This window comes from Mauremys reevesii, linkage group 7 (genome assembly GCF_016161935.1).
Source record: "Mauremys reevesii isolate NIE-2019 linkage group 7, ASM1616193v1, whole genome shotgun sequence".
Lineage (NCBI taxonomy): Eukaryota > Metazoa > Chordata > Testudines > Geoemydidae > Mauremys > Mauremys reevesii.
The window spans coordinates 116,072,773-116,091,987 of NC_052629.1; the positions used below are offsets into that span (position 1 = coordinate 116,072,773).

General features: G+C 37.5%; 1 protein-coding gene across 3 annotated transcripts in view; it reads left to right on the forward strand.

Annotated features, from left to right (window-relative positions):
• The window catches only part of EIF4E3 (eukaryotic translation initiation factor 4E family member 3), a 63,257-nt gene extending 44,304 nt beyond the window's left edge, over window positions 1-18,953 (forward strand). For all 3 annotated transcript variants that reach the window (XM_039481065.1, XM_039481064.1, XM_039481063.1), the window contains exons 2-7: window positions 5,434-5,506; window positions 9,865-9,959; window positions 12,085-12,145; window positions 14,068-14,134; window positions 16,352-16,507; window positions 17,502-18,953. In XM_039481065.1, the coding sequence (XP_039336999.1) occupies window positions 5,434-5,506; window positions 9,865-9,959; window positions 12,085-12,145; window positions 14,068-14,134; window positions 16,352-16,507; window positions 17,502-17,548 (499 nt within the window). In that variant the 3' untranslated portion in view covers window positions 17,549-18,953. The remainder of the gene's footprint in view (window positions 1-5,433; window positions 5,507-9,864; window positions 9,960-12,084; window positions 12,146-14,067; window positions 14,135-16,351; window positions 16,508-17,501) is intronic.
• The last annotated feature ends 262 nt before the right edge of the window (window positions 18,954-19,215 follow it).

A 19,215-nucleotide genomic window follows, 5' to 3' on the forward strand; every position in this document is an offset into this window, starting at 1 on the left:
GAGAAAAACTTTTTAAACTTCTCTGGCATAAGGGCCTTATTTATCAAGAGAAGGCACAAGAAAGGTAACTAAAGGGCTAGATAATTTTATATTAACTTGCGTGAGAACAAACATGAAGCAAAAATTGAAGGATTCCATGAGGGAAATTTTAAAATTGAATAGAGAAAGATTCTATTGTGATTGGAGCAGTGCTTCAAGGTTTATAAGAACTAGGGAGGAGAAATTGGTGCAACTTTACTCATGTTGTAGAAAGATAGTTAATAACTATTAATTTATCATCGTTAGGCTCCAGAATTAAACTCTTTATATGAAAGGGCAATTAAATCTCCTTAGGGCTCCTATTTCTGTATGTAGACTCCATTAGTTCATATGGAGAAAGTCAGACTAGATCCCACTGGTCTCTTCTGGCTTTATAAACTGTGAATTTGTGAATCAGTATAATTGGATGTTGTATCATTTGTTGGAAGAATACAGAAAAAGGAGTTTTCTAAGTTTTGTTTGTTTTTCATACTTGTTTATGTGCCAGTTTATGAATGATTTAAACTTTTGTCCTGTGCATTCTACAACAAAAGTTAATAGTTTCATAGATTTAAGGCCTGGGAGGAACCATTCTGATAATCTAGACCAGGGGTCGGCAAACTTTCAGAAGCGGTGTCCCAAGTTTTCATTTATTCACTCTAATTTAAGGTTTGGCGTGCCAGTAATATATTTGAATGTTTTTAGAAGGTCTCTTTCTATAAGTCTATAATATATAACTAAACTATTGTTGTATGTAAAGTAAGTAAGGTTTTCAAAATGTTTAAGAAGCTTCATTTAAAATTAAATTAAAATGAAGAGCCCCCCAGACCGGTGGCCAGGACCCAGGCAGTGTGAGTGCCGCTGAAAATCAGCTCGCGTGCCGCAGGTTGCCTACCCCTGATCTAGACTGACCTCTTGCACTTCCAGGTATTGAAACACTAGGCACCCCAAATTCTGTCAGTGTTTTCTGTACATTTTGCAGCAAGATTAGACATTTCTCCATTCTTCTAGCTGTTGTCTGTATTTTGGATACTTTTTCTTCATCTCAGGTTGTGGCTTGGGCTACTGTTTTCTGTCCCATAAACAAATGTGTAATTCCATTTAGTGTGGCAAGTAGTTCAAAGCTAAAACTTCCAAATTGACCATTGCTTGCATTTTAGGACTTTCAACAGTTTCTTTCTCACTAGTCCAATAATGCTTTTTTGTAGAAAAACAATTTTTTCACGAATAAACAATGTAGAAATACAGAGGAGTATTCTTAAGGACCTTGAAAATGATTTTAAAGTGAGTTAGATAGCAACTCAACCAAGATTACTGGGCCATTTTAATATAGTTATGGTGAGCGCTTTTCTTTAAATGTTAATTTTTTCTTTGCAGCTTAGATATTTTTCTGTTCTTTCATTTGTGTTAGTGCTCATGACAGAAGATTGATGTCATTTGCTAGAGTTGGGCGTAATGCTGAAATATGCTGTGCAAGCTTGTCCACGCAGCACCTGTAGTACTTGTCAGTCAAACTGCTAAAAATAAGCAGCGAATAGGCTTCCACCTAAACCTTAAAACGAGTAATGTGGTGGTTGGTTGTTATTCTTTACCAGTTTGTAATGTTGTTTCTCAGGAACATGTGATTTGTAGCTATCAAAACGAATGATTTTTATGGCCCCAAAGTGGAGTACTCTGTTCTTTATTCCCCAAGAGATATTTGAAGCGGCATAAAAATGTGATAAATATCCACTGCTGACACCCTGCTGCCTTTTGAAGTTTACTGTTTTATAATGTTTATTTACCTTTCATGGGAATAGGTTTTTGTCTTACCACAGCACTCCAACGGCAACATCAGTGAACGTACGTGGGGATGATGATGCAATGTATAGTAAGGCAAAATTATGTCCATGTATGACTGAACTTAGGAAACAGGCAAAAGGAAAGCATGTCAGAACTAATTTTTCAGACCATTATCTGATGCATGTAAAAACAAAACAATCCACCCTTGTCTTTTGACGACGGAGTTAGTGTAAGAAGCACAAAATGTTAGAGACTCTAAGATGTGAGAAGAGACAAAATACCGTTGTTGCAAATGATAGCCACAGTATTTTACACTGATTAGTAAAGAGTTGCGTGAATGCAGTAAAAGTTGTGCAAGGACTACTACCCTTATTAAGCAATCTTCTGGCCTCAGAGACTACTTCTGGGTATTGCCAAATATGTTGACTGTCAGTCTACTCTCCATTTATTAGCAAAATCTTTCTGTCATGAAAATGATTTTTTTTGCTAAATTAAGACCAGTTTCCCTGGACTTACAGTACTCAAAAAGTAAGTTGTGGGGTGTGTGTGTGTGTGAAGAACATCTTCATTTGTCACTGTAATTCATTCAGGGGACATAGGGCAAATATTTCTTTTTAATTTAGCAGATTTGCTGACTGTCACTTTCAGTAAAATTTTCATAGTGTATAAAACACTCCCATTAAAAATAATCGACATTGTACTGAACCCATGACTACTTTAGAAACAATGTGACACCAGTGTAACTGTTCTAACATTTATTTAAACAGTTTTCTCATTGGGTCCATCAGCACAATGCAATGTCTATGCCATTTTATCAACAGAGAAATGGTTAAACATACGTTGTTGTCTGCTCTGCACTGAAGAAAAAAATAAGTAATTGTTCTAAGCTATCTTTTGTGTGTTCTTAAAAAAACACGCTGAAGATACAGCTACAAAGCTGAATCTTCAGTGTGTATTCCTGAAATAGAGACGAAATACAATCTTTCTTTTCTCCTTATTGCTTTCTCAGTATGACTTACATGAGGTTACCATTTTAACCCAATGGTGATTAAAGACACAAATAATGTAAAATGTATTACTGCCAGTAAGAAGAGAGAAATAAGAATTTTGACAGCACTCATTGGTTTGAAGAGAGAGACCAATTTGAGTTGTCCAGATCAAAGACAAGACAAAGCATTTCAGGATTTGGGAGGCAAGATGGACAAACACCCAGACAGAGTAATGTGCTGTCTTCTCTACCTTCTGTCCACTAGAGGATTTTGACATTTCATGCACCTGTCATGCTTGTAACATGTGTCGTCCGCACACAGAGGAGTTTGCAGCTTTGCACAGCACTTGTGCAGCTCCACTGGCAGTAGTAATATCAGAAAATACACACCTGCCATTCAGTGATATTTGTTTGTGTTTTACGCTGTTGCTTCTGTCAGTGGAGCTGCACAGAAATAATAGCTACAATATTTACTTGTTCAGGCTCAGCCTGCAAGATACACCACTCTTGTATCCTGCATTAGGTCACTGTGCATTGTTGTGGTGCTAATGTACGCAAAAACCATTAGTGCTGAATTTGCACCATTGTAATTGATCCTCCCAGTACACACCCACAGTCTCCAACACCATGCCAATTGACTATTCTGTTCATTGTCTCCTGTTTTCCTGATTACTTGTTTGTTTCAAGCTTCTGCAGTCTTTTGCATTGGCGTTTGCATGCATTTCACCTTATAAAACCTTAAGGCTATGAAAATAGTACAGAAGTTGCTTGGAGAAGCTGAGAGGGGTTAGTTCAGCTCCGCATCTGGTGTAAATCAACATAGTTCCATTACTTCAGTGAGGCTATACTGACTTGTATCAGCTGAGGACCTTGCCCTGTGGCTTCACTAGATGAAGACAGTACCTTTACTACTGCAGCTGCTATCAACAATGCAGCCGTATCTGTGATAGCAATGGTGTAAACACCAACATATACAGGGATAAGGTGTTTCACCTCCATGTCATAAATGGCTAGACAACTCTGGGGGTGAAAATGCTAGCATCTGGTCTGTGGGGGGACCTGGAGGATCTGAGATAGATATACGACAGCAGAATAGCGGAACGCGTAGGTAGCTAGTATCTTAGATCGGATTTACCATCCTCATCCTCGACGATCCGCGCGGCGTCCGTCCCGACTCCACTACCACCTACCACCGTTGTTGGTGGAGTTCGGAGTTCGGTGCGGAGGCGCGGGGATTGATATATACGTCTAGATGAGACACCGATATGATCGCCCGAGAAAATCTGCTACTACCCGCCTACCGCGGGGTGAAGGACGTACCCTGTGCTGCCACTCCAGCTGTTGTTGATGCTGGATCTGTATCAGCATTTGGCTTTAGGACAATGGTGGGAGAATTATCTGAAATGCTCAGTGTAGGCATAGACTGAATGCACTGCATTGCATGGATCACAACAAGAAAAACTAGAAGAGAGCTGACCTTTAGGGTTTATACTTGCATCGGTGCATATGTACTGTATGCTTGTTAATGTAAACTCTGCCTGTTTTTTGCAGGGAGACTTCCTGTATCATGTGTTTCTTTTCCACTTTTCTCTATGTATGTTTGTTTTATCTTTCGTCATTTGGTTGTGCGCAATGGGGGGAGAATTTAAGTATCAGGGTTTTGGTGGAATGTCAGCGTATTTTCAGAATAATTAAGCATAACGCTGCAAGACCCAGTGTAAATTCTCTGCAACTTTAACTGCTGGCTTTGCAGCCAAAGAGGTGGCCCTATATGCTGGATCTACCTGCTTGATCTCTATGTAATCAATGCCATTTTTAAAATGTGACATCTGACTAAAAGTGCTTCTGTGTCCGCTAAGAGAAAATACAGCTAAGAGTTGGTAAAATTAGCTGCTTTTTTTTTTTTTAAAGTCTGGCGTGGTTTTTGGTTTTGGTTTTTTTAAATTTCAGGTACTATATTAGTTGTGAGAGTTTGTAGTATGTTGCCATCTAGTGGGGTGTGTATGTAAATTAAAGGTGATTTCTTTAAAAAAATCATAATTATTACTTTGAACTGCATAGTTAATACAGCTAAAACTCCGTAAGAGAACATTAAAGTATGACTTTAAAATATTTTAAAGTATTAAAAGATAAATCAGATGTAAATCAAGTTGAAATTTAAAAACATTAACCCTGAAATGTGTTTTAAAGTGACACTCTCAGTACCCATGGTTCAAAATTTGATCTGGATTTTTTCTTATTTCCGAGGACTCCTTTTGATTACAAACAAATAGAAATCCACTTAGCTACTGTTTCCCTTTCTCAAAATCCACACCAGTAATCTATAATTACAGACCAGTGCACTTGCATAATTAAAGTGGGTGGGTGCCTTTTTAGAACAAGCAGACATATCTTTGTTTTAAATATTTAATGCACATTTTAATTAGAACATAAATATTTTTTTAAAATATCCTGACAACTCTCAAATTAAACTAAACCTAAGAATGCTCAGCCTTTACTTTTAAAACTTTTTATAGTAATTTTTATAGTGATTGGAGTTGATTGTATAACTTTGATATGTTTGTAAATGTTTCAGTCATTTGCTAAGACAATCAAGTAATCATTTTTTTGGATAAAGTATTTTATTAAGATAAACTTTTTTTTAGGTCACTTCCAGGTACCACAGCAGCTGAATGTGCATCAAATCTCAAGAAGATCTATACAGTACAGACAGTACAGGTAAGATTAAAATAGAACGACAGAAATTGCTACAACAAGAAATAACACCCAAGTTGTGAGGTTATATTGACAGCCATGTGCCAGATGAGTGATTCTCATGCTTTCACCACTCTAAGGTACAAAATCTAAGTATCAGTTGATAGTATATGCTATTCCTTAGGCTTCCCTAGAATTTCATTGATAGCGTGTTTGATTCCTTGGTGGTTTTGAGGGATCATAAAGGGGTGAGTTGCAGGGTAATACACTTGCTTTGCCAGATACTCTGTCTTTCTAGAAGATTTCAGAGCCTCAGGCCGTGCCTCTAAATTGGATCATGAAACTTGATTTACTTTAAGTATTTGTCTGCCTTTTCTCCAGCTATTCTCCAATGTAATAAATTATTATATGAGCAACGGAAGATATAGTACACAGAAGTCTTCCTTTGAGTTCCCTGTTTGTGACTTTTTTTCTTGTGAACTGATTTGTTATGTTAAGGCTTTGTCTGTTTCCGGAACACTTGCAGCAGATGAGAGGTTCTGCATAATATCATTCCGTGTTTTCCCTTTACTTGTCATATAACTTTGTATTTGCAAAAAGTCAGTGGGTAATACCTGCACTCTGCATTCTGAATGGAAACAACCTTATTAGGAGTGTAGGTCCATATTAGTACTGGTGCAGGCATGAAATATCTGTTGTTGGGTTTGTCTTACATTATGTTAAAAGTCTGGCTTTAATTCACAAAAAGCCAGGATATTCTGATATGAGGCTAAAACTGTTGTGGCAATTTGGGAGATCTATGTACAGCTTATGACTTCTGGTTGATACTGGAGACTCTGTGTATCTGTGTCAGACTGCAAACTCCATTTTGAATGTGGATCTTGTTAATCTTTTCTGCTGTCTTTTGCCTCCTTATGAGGATAAAACCCACAGGAGGTGTCAGGAGAAGTTCTTGCACCTGGCACAAGACTAACAGTGGAGGGTTGCTAAACTTTGATTATTGCCTATTCAAATGGAGTGCCTTGGATGAATAGGTGGATACCGCTCAGGGCAAATGAGGTTTTTTTTTCAAGTCTGAACTCCAGGGGCTAGTAATGAAACAAAGGGGACTTTATCACATAACAAGGCTGATGAGAGGGTCACCTGACATAAGGAACAGGAGGTTATAAAAGAAAGGGTCTCTCATCAGTCGTTTTTTGGCAGGCGGTAAGGGAGTCTGGGCACCAACAGCTGAGTTCAGAGAGAGGGGTATTTTATTGTTTTGTCTAAATCTGTATACCCGGTATTCTTCTGCTACCTGAAGAGGGATTGGCTTTTGAACCCTTGGCAAAGCCTGTGTGTGTTTGCTTCTACGATCATGTGCTGGGGCATCTAGTAGAGTGATGGGGAGCAGTGTTAGCACTGGTCCTGCAGGCCTAGGTCAGCTGGACCAAAAGGGTCAATTTCTGTGACGGGGTAGAAGACAGAGAGTCTGTGCCCAGGAAGTATGCCAGAGAGACCAAGGAGAGAGAGAGAGAGAGAGAGTGCTGCAGCCTCCTCAGACCAAGGGAAGCTTAAGAATATCTGGGCCCAGTGTGGTGGGACAGGACTCATACATCGCAGCCTGGTGAGTGTCAAGGAGGCTTTACAAGGGCTGTGTGACAAAAGCCTGGAAATTCAGAGATGAGGCGTCTTTAAAGGGACACTGTCTTGGTGGCTATGTTTTGAAATAAAACTGCCTTGACATTTATACTGTTTAGTTTATGCCTTGTATCAGTTGTCCCTTCCCAGCCACACTTTTCCTCTGTTCACTTTGAGGCAATTAGCTTTAGAAATTTTCAGGAAATGAGGGCACCGGTCAGAGCTCTGGCAAACAGGCTGCAGTTGGATAGCTTGTGGTTGTACTTTGCAGATCTCTGTTGGAGGTGTCTGTTGCCCTGCCTGTGAAGGAGAATATGCACATCATTCAGGTGATTTTTGTAGCGATTTATGCCCAGAGAATTAAGTTTAACAGCATAACTACGCCCCTGTCTAAAGTGGCTGAAATGGTTGTCGCTTTGACAACTGAAGAGAGCACTGCTTAAGCCCAGAGTATGGTGTACATAGCATCACTTATCATTGCCTTTTCCACTCTTAATCCAGACCCAGTTAATTAAACTGGACCTTACCGTATTGAAGAGCTACATTGGTTTCCTCCCATCAGGTTGTTGAAGTTTTAGAGAATTCCTTCAGGTCCCCTGAGAAAGCTGTTTCCACTAGATGAATTATTGGAGGCCAACAGCTTGGCCTATAACTTGTCTATTGATAGTACATCTGAGGCTAAACCTATCATATATCTGATATGACTGCCCTGTGGAAAACAACAGAAATGTTTAGTGACTTTCTCTGTACTCTTTAGAATTTGTATCTCATCAAAGGTAGTTGGTACAGAACATAGTAGCCTGTACAAGTTCAAGAATATTATAGGTGTGAGCTAAAACCTTGTAAACACAAAGGTGTACCTTATTCTTTCAATTTCAGCAGATTATTGCTTACTACTAGATTGTCTTGTGTGCCCTGCTTTCACCAATCTAAACTCACCCAGTTCTTCTGTTTTTCTGTCAGACTTTTCTATTATCAGTTCTCATGGCTTTACGTTGTGGTACTCAACTTTTAACAGCTGGATAACAAAGTAGCTCTCAAATGGAATTGCAGAAAGCCACAAAATCATATTATAATGCTGCAAAGTTTTTTTGTTTTTTTTTTTGTAAAGTTGCACTAATGCATGATTATGATGCAACATAATGACTTAACATCTTTGTTGCTTCTCCTGTACCTATCTTCTGGGAAGGAGGGATCTCTTTGTTCTCCTCCAACCCCCACTACCACTTCTAGGGGCTAAATGGGATTGTCTCTGCTCTTTTCCTACCCCATCCCCTCGATGGTGGCTTCCTCTCTGACCTGCAGCTGAGACATAGAGTCTGATGGTTCCCCTGCTACTTGGTCTGTTCAGAAATCCCCAATCTTGCATTGTCATGGTATATCATATTTTGTCGTAGGCAGTACTCTTTCTGCCTGATCTCAGACAAAAATAAGTGGATCACCAACCAGGCATGATGCTCACAAGAGCTATAATGTAATCTCCTTCACACGATACCATGACGAGCTGTGTGTGATCTAAATCTCTAGACAGAAGAGCTAGAGGATTACTGTTTTATGGTATTGAACTAGTTCAGTAGATAGACAGGATAAGTGTTTGTCTTTTTAAAAAGCATATTAAGGAAGTTTTACTCAAATGCTTTGGATAATGGGAGGGATAGCTCAGTGGTTTGAGCATTGGTCTGCTAAACCCAGGGTTGTGAGTTCAATCCTTGAGGAGGCCACTTAGGGATCTAGGGCAAAAATTGGTCCTGCTAGTGAAGGCAGGGGGCTGGACTCAATGACCTTTCAAGGTCCCTTCCAGTTCTAGGAGATTGGTAAATCTCCAATTATTACCTTATATGTTCCATTGTAACTCAGATTTAGATAATAATATTTAATATACTTGTTTTCTTTCTCACACTCATTATGCTTTAGTATCAAAGGCTCTGTTGTTAGGGTAAAAAGGTGTTGGTTGGAGGCTGTGATATAGCACACATCTCTTCAGCACATACAGCAACCTAGTAGGGGCTGGTCTACACTACAGCCAGGATCGATGTTCTGTGATCGATCCACCGGTGGTCGATTTAGCGGGTCTATTGAAGACCTGCCAAATCGATAGCAGATCGCTCTCCAGTCAACCCTGTATTCTACCCCCGACGAGAAGAGTAAGGTAAGTTGACAGGAGAGTTTCTCCCATCGACCCCCCTCTCCTCCCACAGTGTAGACCCCACAGTAACGTGACCTAAGGTACATCAACTCCAGCTATGTTATTCACGTAGCAACGTAGCTGGAGTTGCGTAGCATAGGTCGACTTACCGCAGTAGTGTAGATATAGCCTCGGTTAAAATAGTAGATTTAAGAGCTGCTACTTCTATTCCAGATTCACATATGAGAACACCGAGTGTGGAGTATTCTGCACTTTGGGAACTTCGTTACAGACCAGTTGTTTCCCTTCTCTCCACCTTTACCTCTCACAGAAACATGCATTTGCTAAGCAACAGTGGCTTCCTAATAGGACACAACTTGTCTTAGTTTTAGTGGCTTGTAATTAAAATATTACCACTTCTGAATTATGTTCTCTTTAACAAAAAGCTGAAAGTGAAATCGTGACAAGAGCTTGAACTTTAAAGAGCTTAAATACCTAACAAGGGTAAATTATAGTTTTCTATGAGCAAGAATCTTGATAATTTTATGAAGTATAAGCAAAGCAAAGTATACAAGTAAATCTGTATACAGTTCACTGTCATACATGAATGATACTAGAACCTTTTTTTCCTTTAAAGATATTCTGGAGTGTCTATAATAATATTCCTGCTGTGACAAATTTGCCTCTGAGATGTAGTTACCATTTAATGCGGGGAGAAAGACGGCCACTTTGGTAAGTATCTTATCACTGTAAGGTCCTGGGGCTAGGGACACTTATGTCATTGTAGAAATAATAAATAATGAGTGGAAGGAGGGGGCAAAGAGTTGCATGTCTGTACCGTACTGCCATTAATCAGCTTGACTTGGGATTCAAAAGTGACTTTCATATATCACTAAAGATCTTGTTCATCTTAAAAGCTAATTATCTTAAATTGAGAATTTATTGAAAATTAGCATGTGGAAATATGGGCTACAAATTAATTGTCCATATATGATTATACATGTAAATTATAAGAAATCCTGAATTATACATCCTGTTTAAAGTCAAGTGTTCTAAGAAAAAGCTAACACTATAGTACACATTTATGTTGATTAATTGTATTTGAATTATTTTGAATTTACTGATTTTTCTTTTCTCGCCACACAAAATAGGGGGACATTAATGCAGGTGACTAATATTCGTTCGTAATATTCACTGTGCCAAGTATGCTCCATATATGCACAAACATACACATTCCTAAAGACATACACACACACACATTCCTATAGGCTTAGATCACAGAAGATTGACTATCAAGTTTTGTAACAGTACGTTGCAGCTCATTCCAATTTGATAGCTTATTGTTCGTAGAATGGAAACTCAAAACTATAAACCATCAATTTTTTCTTTATAAACTGAGTTTAATTTCTCTTCCCATTTATATAGTTCATGCACATTTTAGTTAGATGGATTAGGAACCTTCTGAGTAGGCTTGCTACTTATTTGCACGGTTTCTTATTAGTTTGGCTTATGATCGAATTACAGTTCTTTACATATTAACAATAGACCATAAAATGTTTCACTGAATTTTGACAAACTACTGTAGGTTCAAGTGACTAGCAAGTAAGCACAAGAACTCCTTTTAAAAGATATTACTGCTGAACAGTGTAGGTTAAATTGGTTTTAAGTAAATGTCGACATTGGGATATGTGGACACCAGTCTTGATCTCTTCATTGACAATGTCAAAGGATGAGCGAGGGAACTTACTGTTTTTGTTCTTCTCTATTTTTAGTTTTGATTTGGTCAGTGATTTTGAGGGGGGTGCACTTCAAAGACCTTCTCTGAAGATGATGCAGGTCTATTTTAAAACTCCTCTGTCAAAGAAATTCAGTGTACTGTATTTAAGGGAAGGAATGTGCAATGTTGATCTCATCACTAAGTCACTCGTCTTAGTAAGTATTAATAAATTATTGCACAGGAAACAAGGGTCTTGTTGAGATTCTCAGATTAGTTAGGGTTTAAAATGTGGTTTTTGGCTAATTATGGCCATGCTTATATAAATACCAATGTATTTTTATTGGTGTTTAAAAATGTGCTTTCCTTGATTTATGTCCCAAGCCTTCCCTCAACACCCACCCCCATTGATGGGAGCCCGTTTTGGCTGGGGAGTATTTAGAGGCTGCAAACAATTTTCAGCAGTTCAGACGTTGTACATTGAACATATTAGTGGATACCTTTTTAAAAACTGGTTCTTAGACTTTTTCTTTTGTGGAGCCGTGACTGAAAACACCAATTCAAGTTTATAAATTAGCTGCAACAGAATGAATTGGAAAAGGCTGTAACTAATAACTGAAGCATTATGAAGCATGGTTTAAAAGTGTTGTCACTTGATTTTTTTTTTTTGAAGGACAATTAATTTCCAGTGATCACAGAACTTAACTGAAATATGCACAAGCTCCTGTGTTCACTAGCAAGAACCTGAGAAGAAATGAAATGCCAAAATATGAGGTTACCACAATAAACCACAAAATGTTTTGTGGTCATGTGCTCGCTAAGAATTTGCAGCCATTTCAAAGGTGCCCTGTGACCAGGGAAAATAGAATCATTTCCTAAGAGACACAACGTAGGAGAGGGATTGGATGTCGACAGGTGTGCTTCACATGAACAATGAATGATTTCTCTCTGGTGTCAGAATTCCTAGCACAAGCCTTGTTACCTGGAATTAGTGCTCGGATTTTAAATGGGAGTGTCCTGGAAAAATTAACCCCATAAATAAGTTTCAATTTGTATCATACTATGAAAAGCACATTGTATGTAAACTTTACCTACATGTGGATTTGAATGGTTTGTTTTCTTTGACATATTTCCCACAACCAGGGAAGAGGAAAGCAATGCCAAAGGAGGTATATGGAAAATGAAGGTCCCTAAAGAAAGTACGGTATGTAATGTCAATTTCTATCTGGAAATAACTAGTCAGGGTTTCAGCTTAATCTCCATATATAAAATGATGACAATTTTCTTTATAAAAACTCCTTTTGTGGAGTTCTTAGTTTGGTTATTGAACTGTGTTGATTGATGCCAGTGCACCATTATAAAGTCTAACACCTTTTATGTTAAGAAGGTGAGAAAATTTGTTAGTGTAGATAATTCCATACTTGATTTTTTGCTTATAACAATATTTGACAATAATTTATTAATTAAATAAAAGCTGTAGTTAAAGGTTTCATATAGCATCTCCGCTTGGCAGACATACTATTTTGGTAATTTTTAACTTCCATCTCAAGACTTGATTTATTCACTTACGGATACGCAAGATAAAATTTAGCAATTGTTGTTATGATTGAAAGTTAATAGTTAATAATAGCTGGAGCAGCAAAGATTGCCCAGTCCTGCAAAACTGACACATGTGAGTAGCCCCAGTAGAACTACTTGTGCATAACAATACTCCTCTACATAAGTGTTTTAGGAGTAGGTCCGAAATAGTGAGGATCACACTGTGCCTATTTCTAGCCAGTCCTGTTCTTCACTGCCATAAGTACTAAAAGGTACTGCATAATAATGTTAGTTTTTCAACACACCAACTAATGTGCTTTTTATTCTCCTAAGCCAGATCCTGCAAACATTTTTTACTGGATGAAATGCTTCCTACACACAAGACCATAGGACAACTCACAGTAGTGTGTTTATGCCTGGTGGCTTATGCTCTGTGCTGGTAATAAGAGTTTGCAGGATCAGTCTCTACATTCATGTATGAATCGCTCCATTGACAGAAAAAATAGATCATGTCAAAGATTGTCAGATTGACATCTTCAGACTGCACGTTGTTGCATGACCTCCAATTTATCTTTCCCTACTATAGAGTGATACAGGACCTTGTATTGGCTGATAATGAACCAATGAAATGTTTTATCCAATTCTTTGCATCCTTAAAGGCGGATAAGAATGTTCAGAAACAAAGTGAATTTTTTCTTGGCTCATTGTGTTTGTGCTTTGTGGTTTTAAACTTATTTTGTTTTAATTTCTTACCATTTTTAATAGTACTAAAAAGCACAAACTAAATTGAAATAATAGTGAGGTTTGTTTAAAAGCAGCATATGCAAAAGTCATTATGGCTGTATAGACAAAGATAGATGTTGCCATATGCTCCAGAAATATTATTTCCCTGTAAGCACACACCTTGGAGCATATTATTGAATTTATTAGCCCAGAGTTGCATATGATCAGCAACAGGATTCCAAGTTTTGAATGCTCTTTTGGCTTAGATAGTAACAAATGTCAAAAAGGAAATAACAGTATCATCTGTCTAACATAGCCAAAGACAACTGTGTGATAGACTTTTTTTCATTATTATTATAATTCTCTAGTTAGCATTTGAATTTGTTGAAAGAAACTTTTTTCATAGTCAAAGGAAAATCAAGACATGAGATTTAAATATAAATTCATCAGTTTTTCTAGTACAGATTGGTTCTTTTCTTAAAATGAATAGTACTTATTTTTTATAGAAAGAAGTGTTCACAAATGTAGTTTAATGGTCTTTTATCTTGCATAAGCAGGAGAAATACTTGAGAGAAATCTACTTTTGTACTTTACATTAATGAATCTATTTAGGTTGAATCCCAGACAAAAATTTAGAGAAGGTAAATTTATATTTAAACATTTAATAGAAGAATGTGAAGTTATGCTACTTATTCTAAGTGTTATAATTTTTTTCTCCAACTCTGTGGAAAGAAAGAATATAATATAAGATGTACTTGTAACACACAGCCTCAGAAACTGCCCTCAAGACTTAGCAAGCAAACCTAACACATACACTGAAAGATCAATAACCTAGAATAATAACTGATTTTTTGTTCTTGTTAGTCTGCAGTTTGGAAAGAGTTATTGCTGGCAACTATTGGGGAACAGTTTACAGATTGCTCTGCAGCAGGTAAAGAGATCATTTTCTTACAGTGCTTTATTTCTTTAGATTTATTTTAAGCCCCTGTCCCAAGCAGTAGGTTCTTGTTCAAAATATTAAAACGTTCAACACTTAAAACTTTTGGCACAGCATACAGTAACTCCTCACTTAAAGTCACCCTGGTTAACGTCATTTTGTTGTTTCGTTGCTGATCAATTAGGGAACATGCTCATTTAAAGTTGCCCAATGCTCCCTTCTAATGTTGTTTGGTAGCCGCCTGCTTTGTCCACTGCTTGCAGGAAGAGCAGCCCCTTGGAGCTTGCTGGTGGGTGGTTGGAACGAGAGTGGACCAGCAGCCCCCCTATCAGCTCCCCGTTCCCCTAAGTTGCCTGTGCAGCAGCTCCCAGCAAGCTAGCAATTGCAGCTGTTCATCCCCCCCACTGCCATGTGCTGCTTCTGCCCTCTGCTTGGAGCTGCTCCCCGAGACTCCTGCTTGCTGTGCAGGGGGGGGAGAGAAGGAAGAGGGGGGCTAATGTCAGGGTGTCCCCTTTCCCCTTGCTCCTGCACCCCACTTACCCCATCTTCCATAGAGCAAGGGGGACACAATCCTTGCAACACCTTTGTGGGGTAAGGAAGTACTGTTTTCCCATTTAACAGATAAGGAATGGAGGCACAGAGAGGTTAAATGATTTGCCCAGGGTCACAAAGGAATTCTGTGGCAGAGCTGGGAATGACCTAGGCTCTCCTGAGTGCTAGGTTAGCACCCTAACCAGTGGACCACCCTTTTCCTCATTTGATATCACTTGATTCAAACTAGTTGTTAGTGCTGATTTTACACAAAATTTGTACTTAAAATATGTTGCCTGTTAAGTGGAACAACTAAATTCACTCAATAAATGATATTGTTCAGATGCAATAATTGAATTACCATGTTTTCAAATTAACTCTAGTCCCTAAAAATATACTTGAGATTGCATGCTTTATTTGGGAATGGACTACAGAGGGCTTGTGAGTGTAATCTTGCCCAAGACATATAATCACATTTTACATATTCCAGTCATCAAACACTGGTAGAGGTCTGTGTCTGTTTCAGAATATAAGGCTGAGTTACAGGAATTGTCCATAGTTACTGGAGAAGGCAAATGCTTGGCTAACTTGTCAGTCCATTGAACTAGGAAATAAATGCTCAAAAATTGTTACTAAGCTAACTTTTCTGTTTGATCAAGGAATGATAAAAAGATACCTTTATAACTACATTTATATGTCCTAAACACAAACATCTGGTTAGACATATGTTTATTTAATGCCCTGAATATTACATTTTGAAGTAGTTCCATTTCTGATTTATCGTTCAGTAAAAAAGAACTTGGTTTCTTAACTCCATAATGCAGTTCAACAAAGACCTTTCAAACAGGGAATTTCTCTCCAGCCTGATCAGTACAGTAGAGCAGAAAAGAAGTATTTGCGCATCTTTTTGGTGTGTTTGGCTTGGTTGTTGTCTTGAATTTTTTCCAGCAAGGGTTTGTTGAGCTAGTATCACAGATAATATACTTCTCTGACTGCTTGCACAACTTTCAGCATTATAGGAAACAGAATAAAGGTGACCCACATCCTTCCACAGTAAGAAACTTTTAAAATCTGTGTCTGTTCAGTCTTATGCTTAGTTAAGCTGACATCAGGAAGTGAAAAAGCATGTATGCCATTTATATGTAATTCTGTGTGCAGAATTCTGTCCCAATATCAGTGATTCAGCAGTAGAGCACAGAGGTCTGAATACTGGTAGCAGCTGTGTGAAACTGACCATAGACTTGTTAATTTCATTCTGCTGCTGCTTGAGAAAACTGTGTGGCAGCCCTATTGAAGCTTACATTCTGGAAACGTTACTGTCTCAGTCTCCATCACACTTTGAAAAATAAAGCTTCCCACATCGTGGTGACACATTTTTCAGTCCCTCAGCATAAGTTCCTTATATTACTGCAACAAAGAATTAAAGCCATAGCTATAGATTGTTTATGAACTGCACCATTTCACTCTGAAGTACTATTTACAATAACTGCTGCAAGTAAGCATACATATGGTTTCTACACTAGTATTCCCTTCATTCTAGACTGCTCTTTTTCATTTTTTCATTTCATGTTTGATTTTTTTTGTAAAAAATGTTCCACAGTAGCATAACTAGCCGGTATAGACTCTCTTCTCCCTTTTTAAAAAACTGATTGTTTTTTCAACGCTTCTTCCTCTATACAGATGACGAAGTAATAGGGGTTAGTGTTAGTGTTCGTGACCGTGAAGATGTTGTTCAAGTTTGGAATGTGAATGCATCTTTGGCAAGTGAAGCCACGGTTTTAGAAAAGATCTATGAACTTCTGCCGCACACCTCCTTTAAAGCAGTGTTTTATAAGCGTAAGTATCTTGTCAGTTTATTTCCTCATAGCAGGATTTCCAGGTTTTGTTAGCGAAAGTCGTCATAGTTGAGATGTATGCTATAGGATAACCTTGTTAAGTGACTGACTGAATTTTTAGCATTCCGAAATTTAGTATCTCTTGTTTCATGAGGATTTTTTACTTTCTAATTATTGGAACTTTTTTTTCCCTCTGTACGAAATAGCGAGGATGGCTTTCGTAGTTAAGTTTTAACAAATTGGTTTGTCAGATTTACAAGGATTTTTTTTTTGTCTGCAAATGAAATAATAAAAAAATGCCACATAACCCTCAAGATTGTGAGTTATTGTTAAGTACCGGTAATATATTTATTGGTATTGTTGTAGCAACTACAGTCAGGATTGGGGGGGCCTTCTGCTAAGCTCTATATAAACACACTAGTAGAAATGGTTATCTTTTCTCTTGTCCTCCCTTACCACTCACCCTTATTATTGTCTTCTCTTGTTCTCATCTTAATTTAAACTGTAAGCCTTTCCAGGTAAGGACTCTGGATGAAATTCTTGCCTTTGAAGTCGGAGTGCTATTTTGCTAATTCATGGTGCTGGTCTGGGAAGGAGAAGAGAATGGGGGGAATCCCTCCAGGGGTCTGATCCAAAGCCCATAGAAGTCAATGGGAGTTTTGGATCAAGCTGCAGCACAAAAAAACTGAAATTTACTTAGGACCTGATATAGCAACTCACATCCAGATGAGTAAGGGTTGCAGGCTCAGGCTCGTAAGTACAGTCATGTTAGATCTTGCATTATGCCTTAAGTGTACAGGCATTTGTAACAAAAAGCTTAATGCCTTAATTGAAACAGACTATTTCTTACTAACAGTAAAAGAAACAATAGGAATACTTTTTATCCATTAAAATATACCTCAGTCCCCAAATCTCCATCCCCTAGCATCTTTTTACTTAGTACTTGTTCATATAGTCAATGTAAAAGTTGAGTTTTTCCTTTTTTCCCCCCTTAGCTCACAGAGAGCATCATGCTTTTGAAGGTGGACGTAGAAGACATTAACTGCACCCTGTAAAAACTCATACTTTGTAGTCTGAGTTTGGGAAGTGGTCTAAGCAGGGAGATGGATGGGCAGAAGCCTTGCAGAAGCACCACATCTGCTGGTCATTTTCAGTTTGTTTCTAATGCTTTCAAATTGAGCCATTATTACTCAAAATGAGGAAAATGGTTGCCTTGATTACTAAACATGGTGCTCCTTCCTTTTTTGGCTTTGTACATTCTCAGTTTAGTTTCCTTGTTGGAAAAAAATATATATTTTTGGCCACTTGTTTTTCTTTCATTCAGACTGTATTTGTATTTCTGTTTTGTTAAATTTAGTAGACTTTCCTTTCTTTTGAAGTAGTTGTACTGTACTTAGTAAAATGCAAATATGCACAAACAGGATATGCTGCTTTTTCTAGATTTGCTGTACATAGAGGAATCCTGTCTTGGTCAAACATGTGTTTTCAATATTTGTTTTGAAACATTCCTATCATGTTAAGATTTACTCACTCTCTTTGTCCCGAGAGAGAGAGAAATTGCACTGCATTATTCTAATATCAAGTCATGTGGTCTTGCACTGATAATAGCACACATACTGTAAAAATAAATAATAATCACTGAATGAGATCTTGCAAACAAAGAACACATTTGTATAGGGACTGTCTTAAATTCTGTGAGTTGTTGTTAACCAGTGTTCGATTTTAGCTATCTCAAAACAACACATTCAGCCTAGAATGAGAGATCTTTCAATATTAAACCCTTCACCTTGTATTTTAGAGGAGATGATATTTAAATAGTTTTGTATGCTTTCTTATGAAGTTTTTCGGTGCACTCACTACAAAAAAGTTTCACAAGTCAATTCTAACACATTTTACTAAATAGATCCTTCTGTCACTGTGTTTTGATCATATTTGGCCTCTATCTGCACCCATAAAGGTCAGTACCAAAACTCCTGTTGGCTTCAGTGCAAACAGATAAACCCCACTGTACTTAGTTTCAAGCTATGGTGGCACCTTAAGTGAGGTTGTTCTTAATTTAGAAAAATGAAGTTGATTAACATTTTACAGCATGAATGTGAATATTTACAATGTTTAACGCCGTGTGTTTTTGTCTATATTAATTATTGGAGGTTTCAGTATGTTTTATTGTAGTACCAAAGATTTATTGTTAGTTCTTTTTACTAAAGGAAGCTACAAAGTAGAAATGAATGTATACTCCACTGAGTATTACTGGATTGGTGTGTTTGTTTGGAAATTGTTCAGATTGCACTGATTTTCACATATTTAGTATATTAAGAGGCAACCATTGGAATTAATTACATTTATAAATAAAAATTCCCTTTGCATTTTTTTGCATCATCATCTGTATTTATGAATTGTGCAGTTAATGAGGATTATTAATTAAACAAAATTTTTCTAAAATCAAATGACTTGCTTCAATAATTGCTTTCTAAGATTGTGTTACTAGAGCTGCTTTCTTAAACTAGATATGTTTGGATGAAAATTTACCTCCAAGAAACTATACATCTAATCCTGAACATACATTGAAATATTTATTTTTAAAAATTCAAATATTTTTTTTTTGTTAAAGTATGAAGAAAGGGCGTGTTTGATTAATCTTTATCAGAACTGCTCTTGTATATTTTCAGTAGTAAATCTGATTTAGGTTTTTTTTTATTTTGAAAGACT